The sequence below is a fragment of the Homalodisca vitripennis genome, chromosome 1, assembly GCF_021130785.1.
Source record: "Homalodisca vitripennis isolate AUS2020 chromosome 1, UT_GWSS_2.1, whole genome shotgun sequence".
Taxonomy (NCBI): Eukaryota; Metazoa; Arthropoda; class Insecta; order Hemiptera; family Cicadellidae; genus Homalodisca; species Homalodisca vitripennis.
The window spans coordinates 54522501-54538833 of NC_060207.1; the positions used below are offsets into that span (position 1 = coordinate 54522501).

General features: G+C 30.6%; 1 protein-coding gene across 2 annotated transcripts in view; it reads right to left on the reverse strand.

Moving 5' to 3' along the window:
* Positions 1-5968: 5968 nt before the first annotated feature.
* Positions 5969-16333, reverse strand: part of LOC124361499 (tyrosine-protein phosphatase non-receptor type 2-like) — a 41171-nt gene continuing 30806 nt past the window's right edge. The window contains exons 6-9 of one of the 2 annotated variants that reach the window (XM_046815562.1): positions 15838-15993; positions 15506-15732; positions 13065-13178; positions 5969-6078 (exon numbers count right to left, since the gene is read on the reverse strand). In XM_046815562.1, coding sequence (XP_046671518.1) covers positions 6027-6078; positions 13065-13178; positions 15506-15732; positions 15838-15993 — 549 coding nt within the window. In that variant the 3' untranslated portion in view covers positions 5969-6026. Of the gene's footprint in view, positions 6079-6114; positions 13179-15505; positions 15733-15837; positions 15994-16333 lie in introns of those variants that run through there. The other variant, XM_046815557.1, reaches the window with a different exon arrangement.

Consider the following 16333-nt stretch of genomic DNA (forward strand, 5'->3'; position numbering starts at 1 on the left):
TTGTAACATATCTCATATTTTCTGTATGTATTTTTGTTTTTTATGAATTAAAATTCTGACACTACTATACAGGGTGATTCATGAAGTTCTCCCCCCACTTCTACAGCACATTGTACTAGTAAAAATAATGAAAAAAATGTTATATAAAAACATAGGTCCGAAAACGCTTCGTTAGCGAGTTACAGCTAGCGAAAGATTTCGCCTGAATTCCTGGGTAAAGAGTAAAATAAAAGCCATACTGAACTTTTGGAAAGGTTAATTAAGTAAGAAATATAGTGGATTCTTATGTATTTTTACCTGATAAAGCTAATAAAATAGGTTTCAGAACTGTACCTGTAGTAGTTTTTGAGGAATTCAGGGTTAAATGCAAAAAAATTGGGGCACGAAACAATGTTTTTTTAAGTTTGATGTACAATAACTTTGTTAAATTGGTAATAAATACATAAAATCAACAAACATTTAATTGTAGAGAATTTAATTCTGAGAAAATTGATATAATCAAAGTCTAAAATAAAACAGAAATAAGTACCAAAAAAATCGATTTTTATTCAGTATAATACATTACTAGCTGTAAAGAAATACCGTACGGTATTTAGTTAAAATAAAACAAAAACAAAAATGTTTGTTCCTTAATGATGAGATAAATTGAGAAAACAAGATTAACTGTTAAATAAATTTGTTTTGTAAATAAAAATATCATGTTTTATTACGTTGTATTTTTTTTTAATAAAAATTTACATCAAATGTTCGAAAATAAATGAAGCAAACATTTTCCCATTATTGTTTACTAATCATCGAAATGCAGTTTTTTGTTTTATTAATTTCTAAGTTGGTAACGCACGAATAACAGCTGATCAACAATGGTATTCTGTACTGTTACGTTAGAACTGTGTATTTAGTGGTGTTTTGCAAGCTACAGCAGGAGATCGGGTTCTGTGAATCGTGTTTATTAAATGCAATTTTTTCTGTGAGTTATAATTCGATTGTTTATTCAGCGAAAAAAAAATGCCTTACTTATTTACATCAGAGAAATACGCTGATATGGATTTTATTTGGGTTACTGTAATGGTAATGCTAGAGCTGCTGTAGAAGAATATGAACTACGTTACCTAATAGGAGGATTCCAGATACCAAAACAATTTCAGGAACTTTTTCGTACTCTTCGGGAAACAGGATCACTACCAAGTACTAGAACCAATTATGAACGAGCTGTCCAACTTGATGATGATATTGTTATTAATGCTGTTCATCGCAGTCCAGGTGTAAGTACACGACGTATTTCTAGGCGGATAGGAGTTTCGCAGTCAAACGGTGTGGAGGTCTCTTAATCGAAACAAATTTTATCCGTTTCATAAAACAAAAGGTTCAACATCTACAGCTAGGGGATTGTCCGCTTCGCTTGGAGTTTTGCAACTTTTTGAATATTAATAATCAACTCTACAAGCCGTATTTTGTTTACGGATGAGGCACAATTCACTCGGGATGGTGTCAATAACTTGCACAATGAACACTCATGGGCAGAAGAAAATCCACATGAGGTAGTGGAACAGAACTTTCAACACCGATTTAGCGTCAATGTCTGGTGTGGCCTTTTGCACAATCGGCTGATTGGACCTTTCATATTACCTGGACGCCTAAATGCTGAGTTCTATTTGCATTTCCTTCAAGAAGAGTTGCCGCAGCTGTTAGAGAATGTTCCCTTTACATCTCAGACAAAATTTTTACTTCCAGCATGACGGAGCACCTCCCCACTTTTCACGTGCCGTTTCTGCTTACTTAAATCATCAATTTCCTGGACACTGGATTGGTCGTGGAGGGCCTCACCCTTGGCCACCAAGATCACCAGATCTATCTCCATTGGATTATTGCATCTGGGGATGGATGAAAGACATTGTATACAAGACAAAAGTGAATTCTCGTGATGAATTAATTGCCCGTATTATGGATTCGGCTGTGCAGATACAGGAAGTCCTGAAAAAATTAAGAAACGCAACAAAAGCAATACACAAACGTGCTGCAAAATGTATTGATAATGATGGCCTCATTTTCGAACATCTATTATAAAAAGGTGCGTACGGTTGGCCCAACCCTGATTAATTTTGCTTAAAACTAGTAATGTATTATACTGAATAAAATCGATTTTTTGGTACTTATTTCTGTTTTATTTTAGACTTTGATTATATCAATTTTCTCAGAATTAAATTCTCTACAATTAATGTTTGTTGATTTTATGTATTTATTACCAATTTAAACAAAGTTATTGTACATCAAACTTAAAAAAAAAAACATTGTTTTCGTGCCCCAATTTTTTGCATTTAACCCTGAATTCCTCAAAAAAACTACTACAGGTACAGTTCTGAAACCTATTTTATTAGCTTTATCAGGTAAAAAATACATAAGAATCCACTATATTTCTTACTTAATTAAACCTTTCCAAAAGTTCAGTATGGCTTTATTTTACTCTTTACCCAGGAATTCAGGCGAAATCTTTCGCTAGCTGTAACTCGCTAACGAAGTGTTTTCGGACCTATGTTTATATAACATTTTTTCATTATTTTTACTAGTACAATGTGCTGTAGAAGTGGGGGGAGAACTTCATGAATCACCCTGTATATATATATATATATATATATATATATATATATATATATATATATGTGTGTGTGTGTGTGTGTGTATTTTAAATGAATAAAGCTGTTTTGAATTGGATTGAATCAAGGACTACCCAGACTTACTGTTGAATGTTCTTTGACTTCACCATCCTATAGTTTCCTGCTCATTGTGAGAAGTGCTTTGTAGACCTGTTCTTTTCTCTCTCTAACTTTCTATTACTAATAATTGAATTAATCCTTCCATTTATTAGGGAACAAGCTGTTATCTGCAACCTGACAAATAATTTCCTGCTGAATAACAGGGGTGTCATGAGCATATCTATTCTTCATTCCTGCTGTAAGTGGTAGTGTCAAAACTAAATTGCCCACTCCACAAAAATGGATTGAATTTTAAACATTTTGTATTTAGGCTTATTATTTATTATTAATTTATGCAGTTTTGGTATGAACATAGATTTGTTATGTTATTTGATATTCACCTTTCTGAAAGCCATTTATCATCTGAGCTTTCAAGTGGTTTGAAGTCGGTGCTGAGTTAATCTGGACATCTGGATTTGAACATAAGAAGGGCATCTGGTATAAACCCATCTTCACCGCCTGCATGTACAACTATCACGTGACTTACTTCACTTATGATTTCAAAACTTATCTTAGACTAGCAGTCTAGAGATAACTTTTTTCTGCAGATGCACCACTATGTAAATAGGTTTTGTCCATTACACAATTGGATGGCTTGTTTTTCTGTAAGTTTAAATGTTTCCCAAATATTCTAAACTTAATTCTGATGTAAGAATTTTCCAACAGAATTTTTGGTTAGTTTAAGTTTTTTCCACCTAAATCCAAGATTTCTTATAATCTGTCTGAGCCTGAAGATCTTTAGTCTGACTACATAAAGTGTTCCTTTTAAAGTTGGTCTTGTGTCTTCATTGTGATGGAACTCATTAAAATTTATAACTTCTAAGAGTGCACTGATCAAAATTATCGATATCAGTTTGTCTTTTTTTCCTGGTGCAGAAAAGCTTTTTGGATCACTGTTTAATTTGTCTCCTTCTTTTACTATTCTAATTATAAAAGCACACAAAACAATACCACAATTTAGTTGCACTTTATCACACAGTTTTCAGATAAAAAAAAAAAAATTATATACATTATAATTATTTGTCGAGCTTGACTGTGTTTAATCTTTTTTTCTCTTTCAGCATTTATGCTGATACACTTGTTAGGTCCATTATTACCTACCTAAAACCAATACCTCCTTAAAATACATCACTCTACATAATACGCTACAGTAATGGGAGCGAACAATGGCCACACTGACAGCTGCAGAGCAGCGTTGAAGGGAAGTAACTTATGAATGCACATGATGTTATGTTACCACAGAAAATCGCAAGCAAAATTTATGCACGTTGTAATGATTATGAAGAATTATGGTATGGACACTACTGTGATCAATTCACCTCCGTGTGATTTCATTAATTGATGTTTCTGTTTGTTTGGGTAACTGGGATGGAGTGAGATATGATATAAGAGTAAGTGCACATGGTTATTTCCGTATCCAATTGAAGTTTTAAAGGGTTTTACTCACTTTATAGACACTATTATATATTGAACTTCATTTAACAGCCTGGGATGGTTTTTTAATTAGTAAATTAACACTCATCATTACACCAGCTAGAGTGTAATAGATTTTTATTTGATGTTCCTTTCACCACCTGCAAACAGGACCAGAGGTAAACTTACAAATAAGAAGGTTGAATGTTCCCAGCCACTGACCTCTGATAAGCCCACAATTCCTATTGATAAGACTGACAAGCTATCAGCAGGAGTGCTGGGGTGATCTGGAGTAATGTGTTTTATATATTATTATGTATGGAAATAAATAAGTAAAATTGTAATTATTTTGTAATTTCCCTTGAAACTTGTAAATATTTCCTTTTTATTATTGATAATGTAACTATAGTTAAGTTTAATTGTACATATATAAGCCATTATTCTTTGTAAGGATTTTTTCTTAAGTTTTAGTATGACTAAATATAAATATATTTTCTAAAATAATTTGAGTTATATTTTGAATTGAGAGGTTAAATGTAAGAATGGACCACTTTAAAGGCACAAATTTTCGCCTTGATAGAGAAGTATTTTCATTACAATACCGAATTCGCACATTGTTGTCCTCAGTGGTTGCAGTTTAAGAGCATTCACTATAAGGTTCATTTTTAATGTTTACATCATCTTCAAACCATTCATAAACAGCTTTTCTTCATCACTGTGTCTCTGTAGACTTGAATTAACAATCAAAATTCAAGTTTCTAAAGATGATTGTTTAAGCTAAAACACAAAATTTAATGTTTCCTTGCCCTTTACTGAACACCATTATTCAAAATCTACAATGTAAAAAGACGTACCTTTGTTCTCCACCTCAAACACAAAATATTGCACGGAGATTCACATCTAAATAGGAAAGACCAAGTTCAATAATGGTGCAAATGGTGGTATTTCACTGAGTGTTAGTGAAGCGTATATTACTCTGAGGAATATCTCAGGATTACATTTGGCTATAGGTTTGAAAGTTGGATGAAACTTCATTCTAAATACTGTAGGCAATATCATGTTCAATGATGGTGCAAATCCATCTGTGGTATTTCACTGAGTGTTAGTGAAGCCTATTACTCTCAGGAATATCTCAGGATTACATTCAGCTATAGATTTGAAAGTCGGATGAAACTTCATTCTAAATAGGTAAGATTGTGTTCAATGTATGTACATGTCCTTTCACAAGGTTTGTCTGAGTGTTAGTTAAATCTATCACTAAGGGGGATATATCAAGAAGAATTAAGCTATAGGCTTGATGTTTGGATCAATCTCTATTCTTCTTACATAGGGAAGATCGAGTTTGATGATGGTGCATGTCTCTTCTGTGAATGTTACTTATCTGGCCAGGAAGCCAGGATATATCCATTATCTTCAAATAACAGGGAGATGGGGCAAGAAGATGTGTCTTCCTTACATGATTGCAGGTAATTTTTATTACTCGTTGGTGATAGTTAATTTCAAGGCAGCTTTTGGACGAGTTAGCATCCACAGCCCTAAAATTTAGTGAAGTCTGTTATGAGTTGTAGGTACTCCTACCTCGTGTTATTTAGTCTTGAGCTATGATTTTGAAATTATATGATAGAAATAACATTTAAATCAAATGATTGCAGTTTAGAGGTGTAAAAGCTTAGTGACAATTAATTAATTAAATATGCTATAATAAATGAAAATCCAGTAACAAGAATTTGTTTAATATAAAAAATGTCTTTTCGTAAAGGACAAATTAAACTTACAAGATTTATTATGGAAAATAATAACGGGTGTTAAATTGAGATAGTGGTTTATTACAAACATACCGCAGATAATAAAACATATTTTGATCTACTGTTTTGCTTGGTCTGGAGCTTGAAGTCTTCTCCGCTTTTTTCTGCCCCTGTAAGGTAAATAACTGAAATAAATGAAACCTCAGTTGTACATCAAATGTTCCATTTATTTTTAAGGATATAAAATGTTTATGTGGACAGAGTTGTGAAGAAATTACAATTACTTGCACTCAAGCATAACTCCGACCGACCAGCACTAACTTACACTAGCATATAACACTAACGTAAGAAATATACAGGTTGCACCAAACACTTTACTACTTCATTCGTTGAAAGTATAGGAACCAAAATTACCAGGTATTGGTAGGGACACTGAATTTATAAAAAATATTTTAAGTGTAACAATTACATGTTAAAAAAATTTATATACTATAGTGATTTTTTAATGAAATCCATATTTAAAAATACTTATTTGCTTAAAATATAAGCATTTAATGATAAATGCCTTGATAAATGCAGACTTTTGTTATATTCTTAAAACCCAACACACTTGTCTGAGAACTAACTGATTCGGAATAAAATGCGTACATGATACTAAAAAAAAAACATTGCTATTTATATAAAACTGTCATAAATTTACCAATCTTATCAACAATTGAGGCTATAGAATTAATTATGTAACACTTCATTAAACACAGTTTTCATGTCTTTATTTTATTGTTATTTCAATTTTTAAGTATATATTTCTACTAAAAACATTGCCCATATAAGCAAATAAAAATCAAGATGTGTTAATACCAATCTACACGATTTTTTTAGCTTTTAAATTTTTTTATGTAGCCATCTGAGTTTGTTAAAGGGGAATTTATAATTTCGCGATTTCCTACCATTGCTTAGAGAAGATAAATCCAGATATTAAATGTGTGAAATGTCTACAAAACATTATTTTTTGTAGTAGTAGGAAAATCTGTTTGGTGCGATTCAAGTGAAGAGTGATTTATTAAGTAATTAAATCTCCTGCAACAAAAGATCACTTTCCACTTGTAATACACAAATAGACACAGTATTTTATGGTCATTTCATATTAAGAATATTCAGTTGCAATTATCATTTGCACAAGAATTCACCAAAATTCACACCAACATTCTTCACATCATATCATTCAAACAAGTCAATTAAAAGTATACCAGTAAACGACAAGTGCTCACCCAAACAAATGACATACTTGTTCCACAAAATCACTAATATTTATGTAAAAACATTCAGGTATCTTTATGTCTTGCATGATAAATTATTGCTGTTTGGTTATATAAGTCATAACAAGTGAAAATATTATCCTAATAGAAAATACAATAACCCAAGTTGACACATACACTCAACTTCCTACACCCGTTTTGAATTGCATAGTGTTTCTTGTTAGAATAAACAACATTTTGTGAGATCATAAGTCTTTTGTGATTCTTTGCAAACAATAACTCTATTTTCTTGCATAATAAATATTTCTATTCACAAAGACTAAATGCATTTTAAGAAAATCATTACATTTATGGTGCGAAAGTGTGTTGTTTTATAAATATTAAAACTATCCATCTTGCTGATGTGATTTTTTTACTAACTAACGCAGCTGCCCATTCCATTACATATTAGAAAATGTTCTTTTATAAATATTTATTAAAATATACTTCGAATCTACAAATATTGAAATTATATCAAAGTTATTTAGTGGCCCCTAATGACTTTGTTCGTTTTTCATTTTTATACCACAGTAACATATTTTATGACTTAATTTTAATTAAACTGATACAAATCTCAACAGAACTGGTAAAAGAGGACTTTCAAATAATTAGGTAATTAAGATTTTAAAAATTTAAAAAGTTTTTTAATGGCAAGTGAAATATTTGTGAATATTAACAGGAATGAAAATAATGGTACCGGTTTCCACAATGAAAAATTTGAATTTGACATACGTCTTCACATATTTTACACTGTATATTTTAAAATTGTGTAAAACAAATAGTCCACAATTATTAAATGAGGTAAATGACACACATAACCTATTACATTTTACATTGTAATTAGTTGCTGCAATGTCACATTAAATCAAAGTCATAACGAATAAAACATAGTTGAAATTGGTCTGTTATTACTAGTTCAAACAGAAATGATTTATTGTATATCCTCCTACACAATTGGTACATCTGATTGCAGTGTTTGATTGGTCAAAGATAAAGCTACAGTACACACTCAAATGTTTTATTAAACAAACATTACTTTAAATTATTTACAATATAATTTCAAATAAATAAATAAATATATATATTTAAATTATTATATATATATATATATTTAATACTATATGGATAAAAATAGGATTTTTCACAAACTAGTGGTTGTTATTTAATTTAGTGAAAATCCATAGTAAAATCTGAAAATGAAGGATGTTTTTTGTAACTAATAATAAAAACAGCTATTGTGTCTTTTGAAAGAATTTGTTCTTCATTAATTTTTATGAGCTAATTAAAAAATATCTAATTTTATCTTTAGATTTGAAAGTTATTTATTTGAAAATCAGTTTGAAACCTTAACATCACAAACTATTTGAAAATTTACATAATTTAAAAAATAATATTCAGCTGTTTAACAGACATGATCTATAACAATCAGAAAGGAATTGTATAATAATATCTCCAAAGTAATTATAAAATAAATTTTAAAGTGTAATGGGTCATGGTGTTGTGATAAAATTATTGTGCCAAACAAAATTATCCAATTTTAGGATTTTGTTCAACTTACATAGAGCAATATTTATACCAAGTGTTTATTGTATCTACATTGTATAAGAGATCAACCATGCATGTACTGTAACTTGATCGTGACAGATGATTAAAACACAAGTTGCTGGATTTTTTTGGGTTTAAGAGAAATTACCAATCTGAATGATTCACGCTCTAAAAAATATCTTAATTCTAAAAATTTTATGTCATCCAATGGATTTCAAAATTAATTTTTAAAATTATTTTAAATTAGAGTACAGGTTGACTGAAGTATGCTTTGAAAATAAGGGTTATTCTGAGAGAAAGGATTACACAACTTAATTAGAGAATACTAATAATCCTTATTCTAAAGGTTAAAGCATAATATACCTGGCAACCAAGATGTACTTTTGTTTTTCTTCCATAGTAAATTAACACAGATTAAACTAATATTTGTAATCTTTCATTAAATCGACTAAACCCCAAAAATTCCATCACACAGGTTGGTAACTCACTGAAAGATTTAAACAGTGTACGATTAGACATCATCTGGTTTGTTTTCTAATTGTTCGTTCTGTGAATATATTTGGTCATAGGCCAAATATTAAAACAATAATGAGTTCTGCTGGTTAAATTGATCCTTCCATTGGATTTTGAGATCGATTTTCAAATGAGCTTAAATTATAATATAGGATTAGTCATTACTATGCTTGTTATGGTTATTATACAAGTATCACATTAAATATTTCCCCGGTTTAGTTCAAATTCTAACAGAGTTCACAACATTTTTCAAAATACCCAAGATCTTTTTGAACCAACTTTAATTATTCTTATATAAAAGATAACTGACAACACAAGATAACACAAATTTTGGAATCAAGTTGAATTTGGTGATTTTCACTAGGTAAAACATCAATATTTGAATACAAAGTAGGTCTGGTATGAGGAATAATGTAATAGAGAATAAATAATTGCTTCACAATGAAAGTTGCACTAAACAACACAGCACAAAGATGGCACTTGAAATAGTACAATATTAAGTCCGATGAATACGCAAATAATGGAACAGAAATGGTTTGTTTAATTTAATATACATGGCACAAACAAAGATAAAAATTTGCGAGGCACAAATAAAGAAGAAGGTACAGAATAAATTTCAAACTAAGCAGGAAATAGGAAGTTAATCCTTTTAAGTACCAATCCCAAATATGGCATATTCCACAATTAACAACATTAAAAAAGTACATCTTTAATTTTAATGTTGAACAGTTTTAGTGTTTATAACCGCATCAGAAACATCTTACATCTTAGAAATGTTATCTACAGAAATGGAAATTGTTCTTAAGTTAATAAGCTCCATAAATTGACAAGAGCTACCAATAACTGTAAAAGCCCATAGTTTAACCCAAAGATTAAAAATAAAACTATTTCATTTTATGGATCTCTAAAAATATACTACTTCTTCATTTCATCAATACAGAGGTATATATATATGTATAATTACTATTAGGCCAATACAGGTTTTTTGCAAATTATAAAAACTGAAGTAATAAAGCAAATAAGTATTTCACTTTAAAACTTAAATAAGAAATTTGCTCATACGTCTTACTTAAAACTGGGATCAAGAACCTAAATTGAGAAACTACAGTTCAAAAACAGTGAAACCGACTTAGGCTTCAGCTGTTTGCACAAAATAGCTTTAAACCTTTAGTAACTCTAACCCCAAGAATTAGTTTTAAACCTCAATGTTGGAAGAAAATTACAGCACTGTAACAAGAACAGGAATCTTCTGCACCAGGTAATTTTTTTGTATTCAATATTTTATACATTGGAGTTTGAAACTTGCACACCCAAATAAGCCAATTTATGGGTATCTGTAATGGAACAAATTCATAGCAAAGTTTATGAGAGGAATGGAATGAATGTCTGTGATCAATTAATAATGGAAGGATAACAGGATTTCGGACATTTACCATCGTTATGTGTTACTAAAGGTATAACACATATATTGTGTTATAGTTTGTGTATCATATAACGATGGCAAATGTCTGAAATTTTGTTATCCTTTCAAACCTTCCATCATCAATTAACAAATTTTAAACAAAGAATAATCAATGATGAAGTTTTTACAAGGCTGATAAACAATCTTGGTCAAAAATATTCTAGTTATATTGTGTTATGTTAAATGCCAACTGCACTGAAGGCCATCTTGATTGTAGACATATAACAACAATGTTAAAACGCATTTAATTTTTCAACCTTATATTTAGTAGTAGAATTATGGGTGATTTTAAGATGTTATTAATACACAACTAAACTGTTTTTAGTTTTTTCCATAGATTATTAAAGAAAAATATCTCATACTTTCTTATATTACATTGTTTAAACACTAGGGTAAAAGTACATGAGGTTTAATTTTGTTCTTATGTAGAAAAAGTCATTTTACTAACCGGCTCTAAGCTCGTTGACAGCCTTTGGAATGTTGAACAGGGTATTATTGCACATTTAGTTATTCTCAGATGTTCCTTCATTTAATTATAATTGTGTAGAAGAACACTCCCTTTGATGTATTTGTTTATTTGCCAAGATACTGAGCTATACTGCACAGTTTAGTTAAGTTACCTTTTCTGGTTTATAGTATTTGAAGCTGCTTTTTCTTTGTCCAAGAATTTAAAGGCTAGACTAGCCTCTAAAGTTACAGAGTTAAGAGGACTTGCTGCTTATTTTTCCTGGTTTCTTATGATATTTTTAGTTTTACACAAGTGAGTTCATTATGTACAAGTGACAAATAATATATATTTGGAATACTGACTGAGTAATAGCATAATAATAACTCTAGATAGACAGTGACTCTAGATAGAGTTGGTGAAGTGTCTCCAATACACATGTACATGCTTATGTGTCTAATTTCTGTACACTAGGACTTCATTCATTTCTTTTTAGCGTGATAACCTTGAAATTGTTAATAACATACTCATTTTTAAGAGTTTGTTTAGAATACAAACAATTTAAAGATTTTAACATTTATTTTCCAAATTATATCAATCTGTTTATTTTAACAAGCACAAACATATATAACAATTTACCGCAATACTTCTTGATGCTTTTGAATTTTTCAAGTGGAAAAATTAAGTACATTTTCGTTTTTGCAGAGCAAACTTTAACTGCTTTCTTACCAAACAGTTTTTAAACATTCTCTATATTATATTGTGGTTTAAAATTACGGTCTTTTTACATCATACTATATTTTATATTACCTTGGCGACTTTGCTTTATAAAATATCCATAAATGAAAAGCAATATGTTGCCTCAAATGTATTGATTACACAATAAAGTGAAAAATATTTTATAAACTTTCACAATGAGGCAGTATTTTAGCACCTGTATGCTTTTATGTATTTTTTTCCTTTCTTTCGATATTTATGTGTTAAAATAATGAATGACCTACTATAATTGATATGACTAGTAAAAGGTTGGGTAAATGTTTAGACTAAAAAGTAAATTACAAATTAAACAATTAAAGAATAGTATAAATGCACAGTTTGCAAACTTGTATTTTAGTTTACAAAGCTAATATTTTACTGGAAAATGAAAGTATTTTGTGGGATTGGCAAACTGGCAAAGTTAAATAAAACAATACGAACATAACTGATGACATTTTCTTAAATCAATTGCTCTAAAACAACTTAGATTGTTCCATAACATAACAATTAATAATATTTCAATATATTTTATTACAATTACTGGCAGGCAGACACAATTTATTTACAACTTAAATGATATAAGTAAGGTTATTGTTTTCTCGAGTGATTAGGCAATGAGTGATAGTATACCTAATAGTACTGTATTACAATAATTGTGAATGTGTCACTGATACACAAATAACTTGTAAGACAACTAATATAGATAAGTAGATAGATATACAGTACACATCTGAAAAGGATTAACAAGTTGCCTAGATAAGAAAACAATAGTAATCTTAAAGAAAATATGTGAGTTTGTACTCAAAATTTATACACAACGTGTATTCTAATCGTACATTCGAGCTTAAACAAAACTAAACTCAAATGACAGAACTCGGAAGAAAAGTGAAACTATCAATAAAAACAACATAAATTTCCATAGTCATTAACGTCGTTGCAGGTTTGTAAATAATTTACAGACATGATATTTGAAAATATATAAAAATAATGCTATTTTAACAGTGTGAGCATAATATCACAGACAATGCTCGAGGTTGGTGGGGACTTGTTCATACCCGGTTTACAAAGTATGTGATTAGAAAGATGCCGCCACCGATCACAACTAAGCCTATGCTAATGTTAATCGGCTTTAGTAGAGACCTCTTAAAGTTATTCCAACTCTCGGATTGTTGTTGTTTCCTCTTCATTTCTTGCAACTTCTCGGCAACAGCCGCGTTCCGTTCCTCATGCTTCCTCTGTCGCACCCCGTCCGGACTGAACAGATACACACATCTAAGCCGTCACATCACAAAGAGGGATTCACACAGGAGGAAAAGGAGATTTGGTGCAGGGAAGATACAAAATGCAACTAATGTCTTATCATTTAGGTTTAAAATAAAAAAGCACCACTTCAAAATAATAATGCTACAATATTTGGATATGTCTATACATTTAACCCAAAACTGACAAGTGGATAACCTCTATTGGTAGGTTATTCTCTGATTTTTAAAGAATTTTGTAATACAAAAATCATAAAATACGCTTAAAAACATACAATTATATATTGTCATGTATAGTTATTTTCATACATGTCAGTACATTTAAGTAAAGCATATGTTATGATTTAGCATATAATATGTTTTTTAATGCTAACCGTCCATGAAGGTTCGTCATTATTGGGTAAATATAAATAAAAGCAAGATGTTGTTTTCTAGAGTATTATGAGGGTTACTTTGAAAATTTTGAGATACTGGCAGGAAGTGCATACTGCAATAGTCTTATCATTCCTATCCAATTGTCCGAGTGCTTTATCAGTACCTGACAGCAACTTCGGCTCATCAGTATACTTGTGTCGTCTGTTCGTTAAGATAAATTACATGAAGTCAAGAGTTATCAAGAAAGCAGTTTCTGTATATGATGTTAAAGTTCGTTTTCAAACATTCAAAAATTGCTTTTGGTTTTGAAGCACAATCCCATGTTACACTGTTTTAGGTGGTATTCAAAATTTTGAACGAGCTGTAAAAATTCACTCTAAGATGACAAATATTTGGGAAGGCTCCTTCCATTATTCCACTCCTCAAGAACCATTGATTGGGTACGTGCTATGATCCAAGAGGACGATACTGCACTTATTTTACGATTAAAGCTTCCATAGGTATTGGATTCGCAGCAGTGCGAACAAGTATGCATGACTTAAAAATTCAGGACAATTGTTTCTCATTGGGTACCTTACGATTTGAAAGATTAGCAAAACACTAAGCGTGTGAAAATCAGCCAGGATTTTGTCAAGTCTAATAAGAGTTCAAACAAATTATGTAAAGAATCCTGATAATATTTAAATTATGATTAAAAAAAAACTTGTACATTTTGTCAAAGAAAGAAATTACTTCAATATTTAAAAGTTACTTATTTAATACTGCAAAAATGTTTCAATTTTTTTGTAGTCTTAAAAAAGTGTTTGTTATTCACATATGCATATGTATAAAAATGTAAATATAACAAAATCTTATTGCTAATACTTGATAAACATGATATCGGCATGCTGTATTTCTCGCATACATCAGTGATGCCGATAATATCTGCTTTTGGCACTTCTCGCATATGTCAATGATGCGGATAAGATCAGACTTGGCACTTCTCGCATATTGTAATGCTGATTTAATTGGCTATATGTCTATACTCTTGGTGTTATGTTTGAAGGCAGTTTGGAAACTGTTCCAATGCTCTATTCTGTGAAGGAATTGGAATAAACATGTTCATTGGTGATGTTGGGCAATCTTGATCAATAAGCATAAGTCGGTGTACTATGATGATCAATAGGTCACAATTCTGGTAGCAATCAAAATTGTCAGTCCAAGCAATAATCCGACCACTGCAGATGCTGCAGTACATATTTGTTTTCTTTGGACAAAATAAAATCTGCTGATATTACTATCCACTGCAAACTGCTTTTATGGTTTGTTGAGAACATATGTTTTACAGTGCAATGACGAAACAATGCCATTTGTTTCAGGATGGGTGCACAAAATGTCATTAATGAGGAGGTAACTAACTACTTGTATCATTGATAACCGTGTTGAAAAATCAATGTTATTACAGAGAAAATAAAAAATTTACAGTAACTGAAATCCCAAAATATTTCAGTCAAACTTCAAACATTGTTTAATATAAAATTATAATCGGAAACATTGGTACTATAATTAAGAGTAGAAAGATGGCTGTTGCCAATGGGTGGTGTTGATTCACAGTCAGCAATATTCTTTTCTTGGGGAAATGAAAAGCTTGTTTCTAAGTACAAGAATTGCTTATATACAAATTATGTTTAAAATTGTTTTGAAATATGTTCTTTAAGACTTATATTACAGCCTCAATATACACTGAATACTTTTTATACCTATATGGAGTTTGTGTAATAATACTTGACCATATTCTTCTTTTATGAGGATAATTTATAATATATAAGCTGGTATACTTGAATGCCTTAATAAATATGATTTTAAAATGATTACCAGAATAAAAAGGTAAACTATTAGCTAACGTACAATTGTAATATAAAAAAGAAAAACAATAGGCAGAAAATGATTTTGCAAAAATATAATTACCTTTTGGTTATACCATTGCCAGGGCTTGGTGGAGCGCTGGACTCTTCGGAACTGCTCTCAGAGGGAGGCTCACTCGGCAGTGGTGGCAGTGAAGTTATATCCGGTGTTCCAACATTGTTTGTCTTCAGTGACTCTCCTCGAGGTGGAGGTAAAGGAGGTGGGTCTTCTTCTTCATTGTTTTGAATGTGATTGGCATTTACCTCTTCTTCTTCTATAACCGGGTCATTCTGGATTGAAAACAGAAAATAAGGAATATTAGAATAATTGAATTCATTCTCAGTTGCAATTATATAAATTATAATTTTGTCAATATACCAAAGGATGGAACTCACATCGTTTATCCTATCCCAGTCGGTCTTCATACCCTCTATGATAGCTAAGTAGGAGAACCGCAGCTGATCTGTAGTCTGAATTAAGCCCATCCGCTGCCTCCTCATGTCCAGCAACACATCTCGCACTTTCACAGCATCACAGCCATTGTTCTTGATCTGGAAAACCACATATATTACAATTAGTTTTATATTTAAAACAATACATGACAATTTATAATGTAGACAATATTAATTCAGGATTTACTGAGTTTTCTTAGGTATAATAAAAAGATATATAACCAACTCTATGTTAATTCAACAAATCAACACTCAACACAAAAATTAAAACCATAGATAACAGAGCATTTGTGTCAAAATTGTACAATAAATTAGTATAAGAATATTTTGTGTAAATTACAGAACTACTTAAAGATATACTGACTGATTAATTATTACATGAAAATATCTTTGAAACATAGCGGATTAAAATAAGAATAAAAGAACATATTAACAAAAA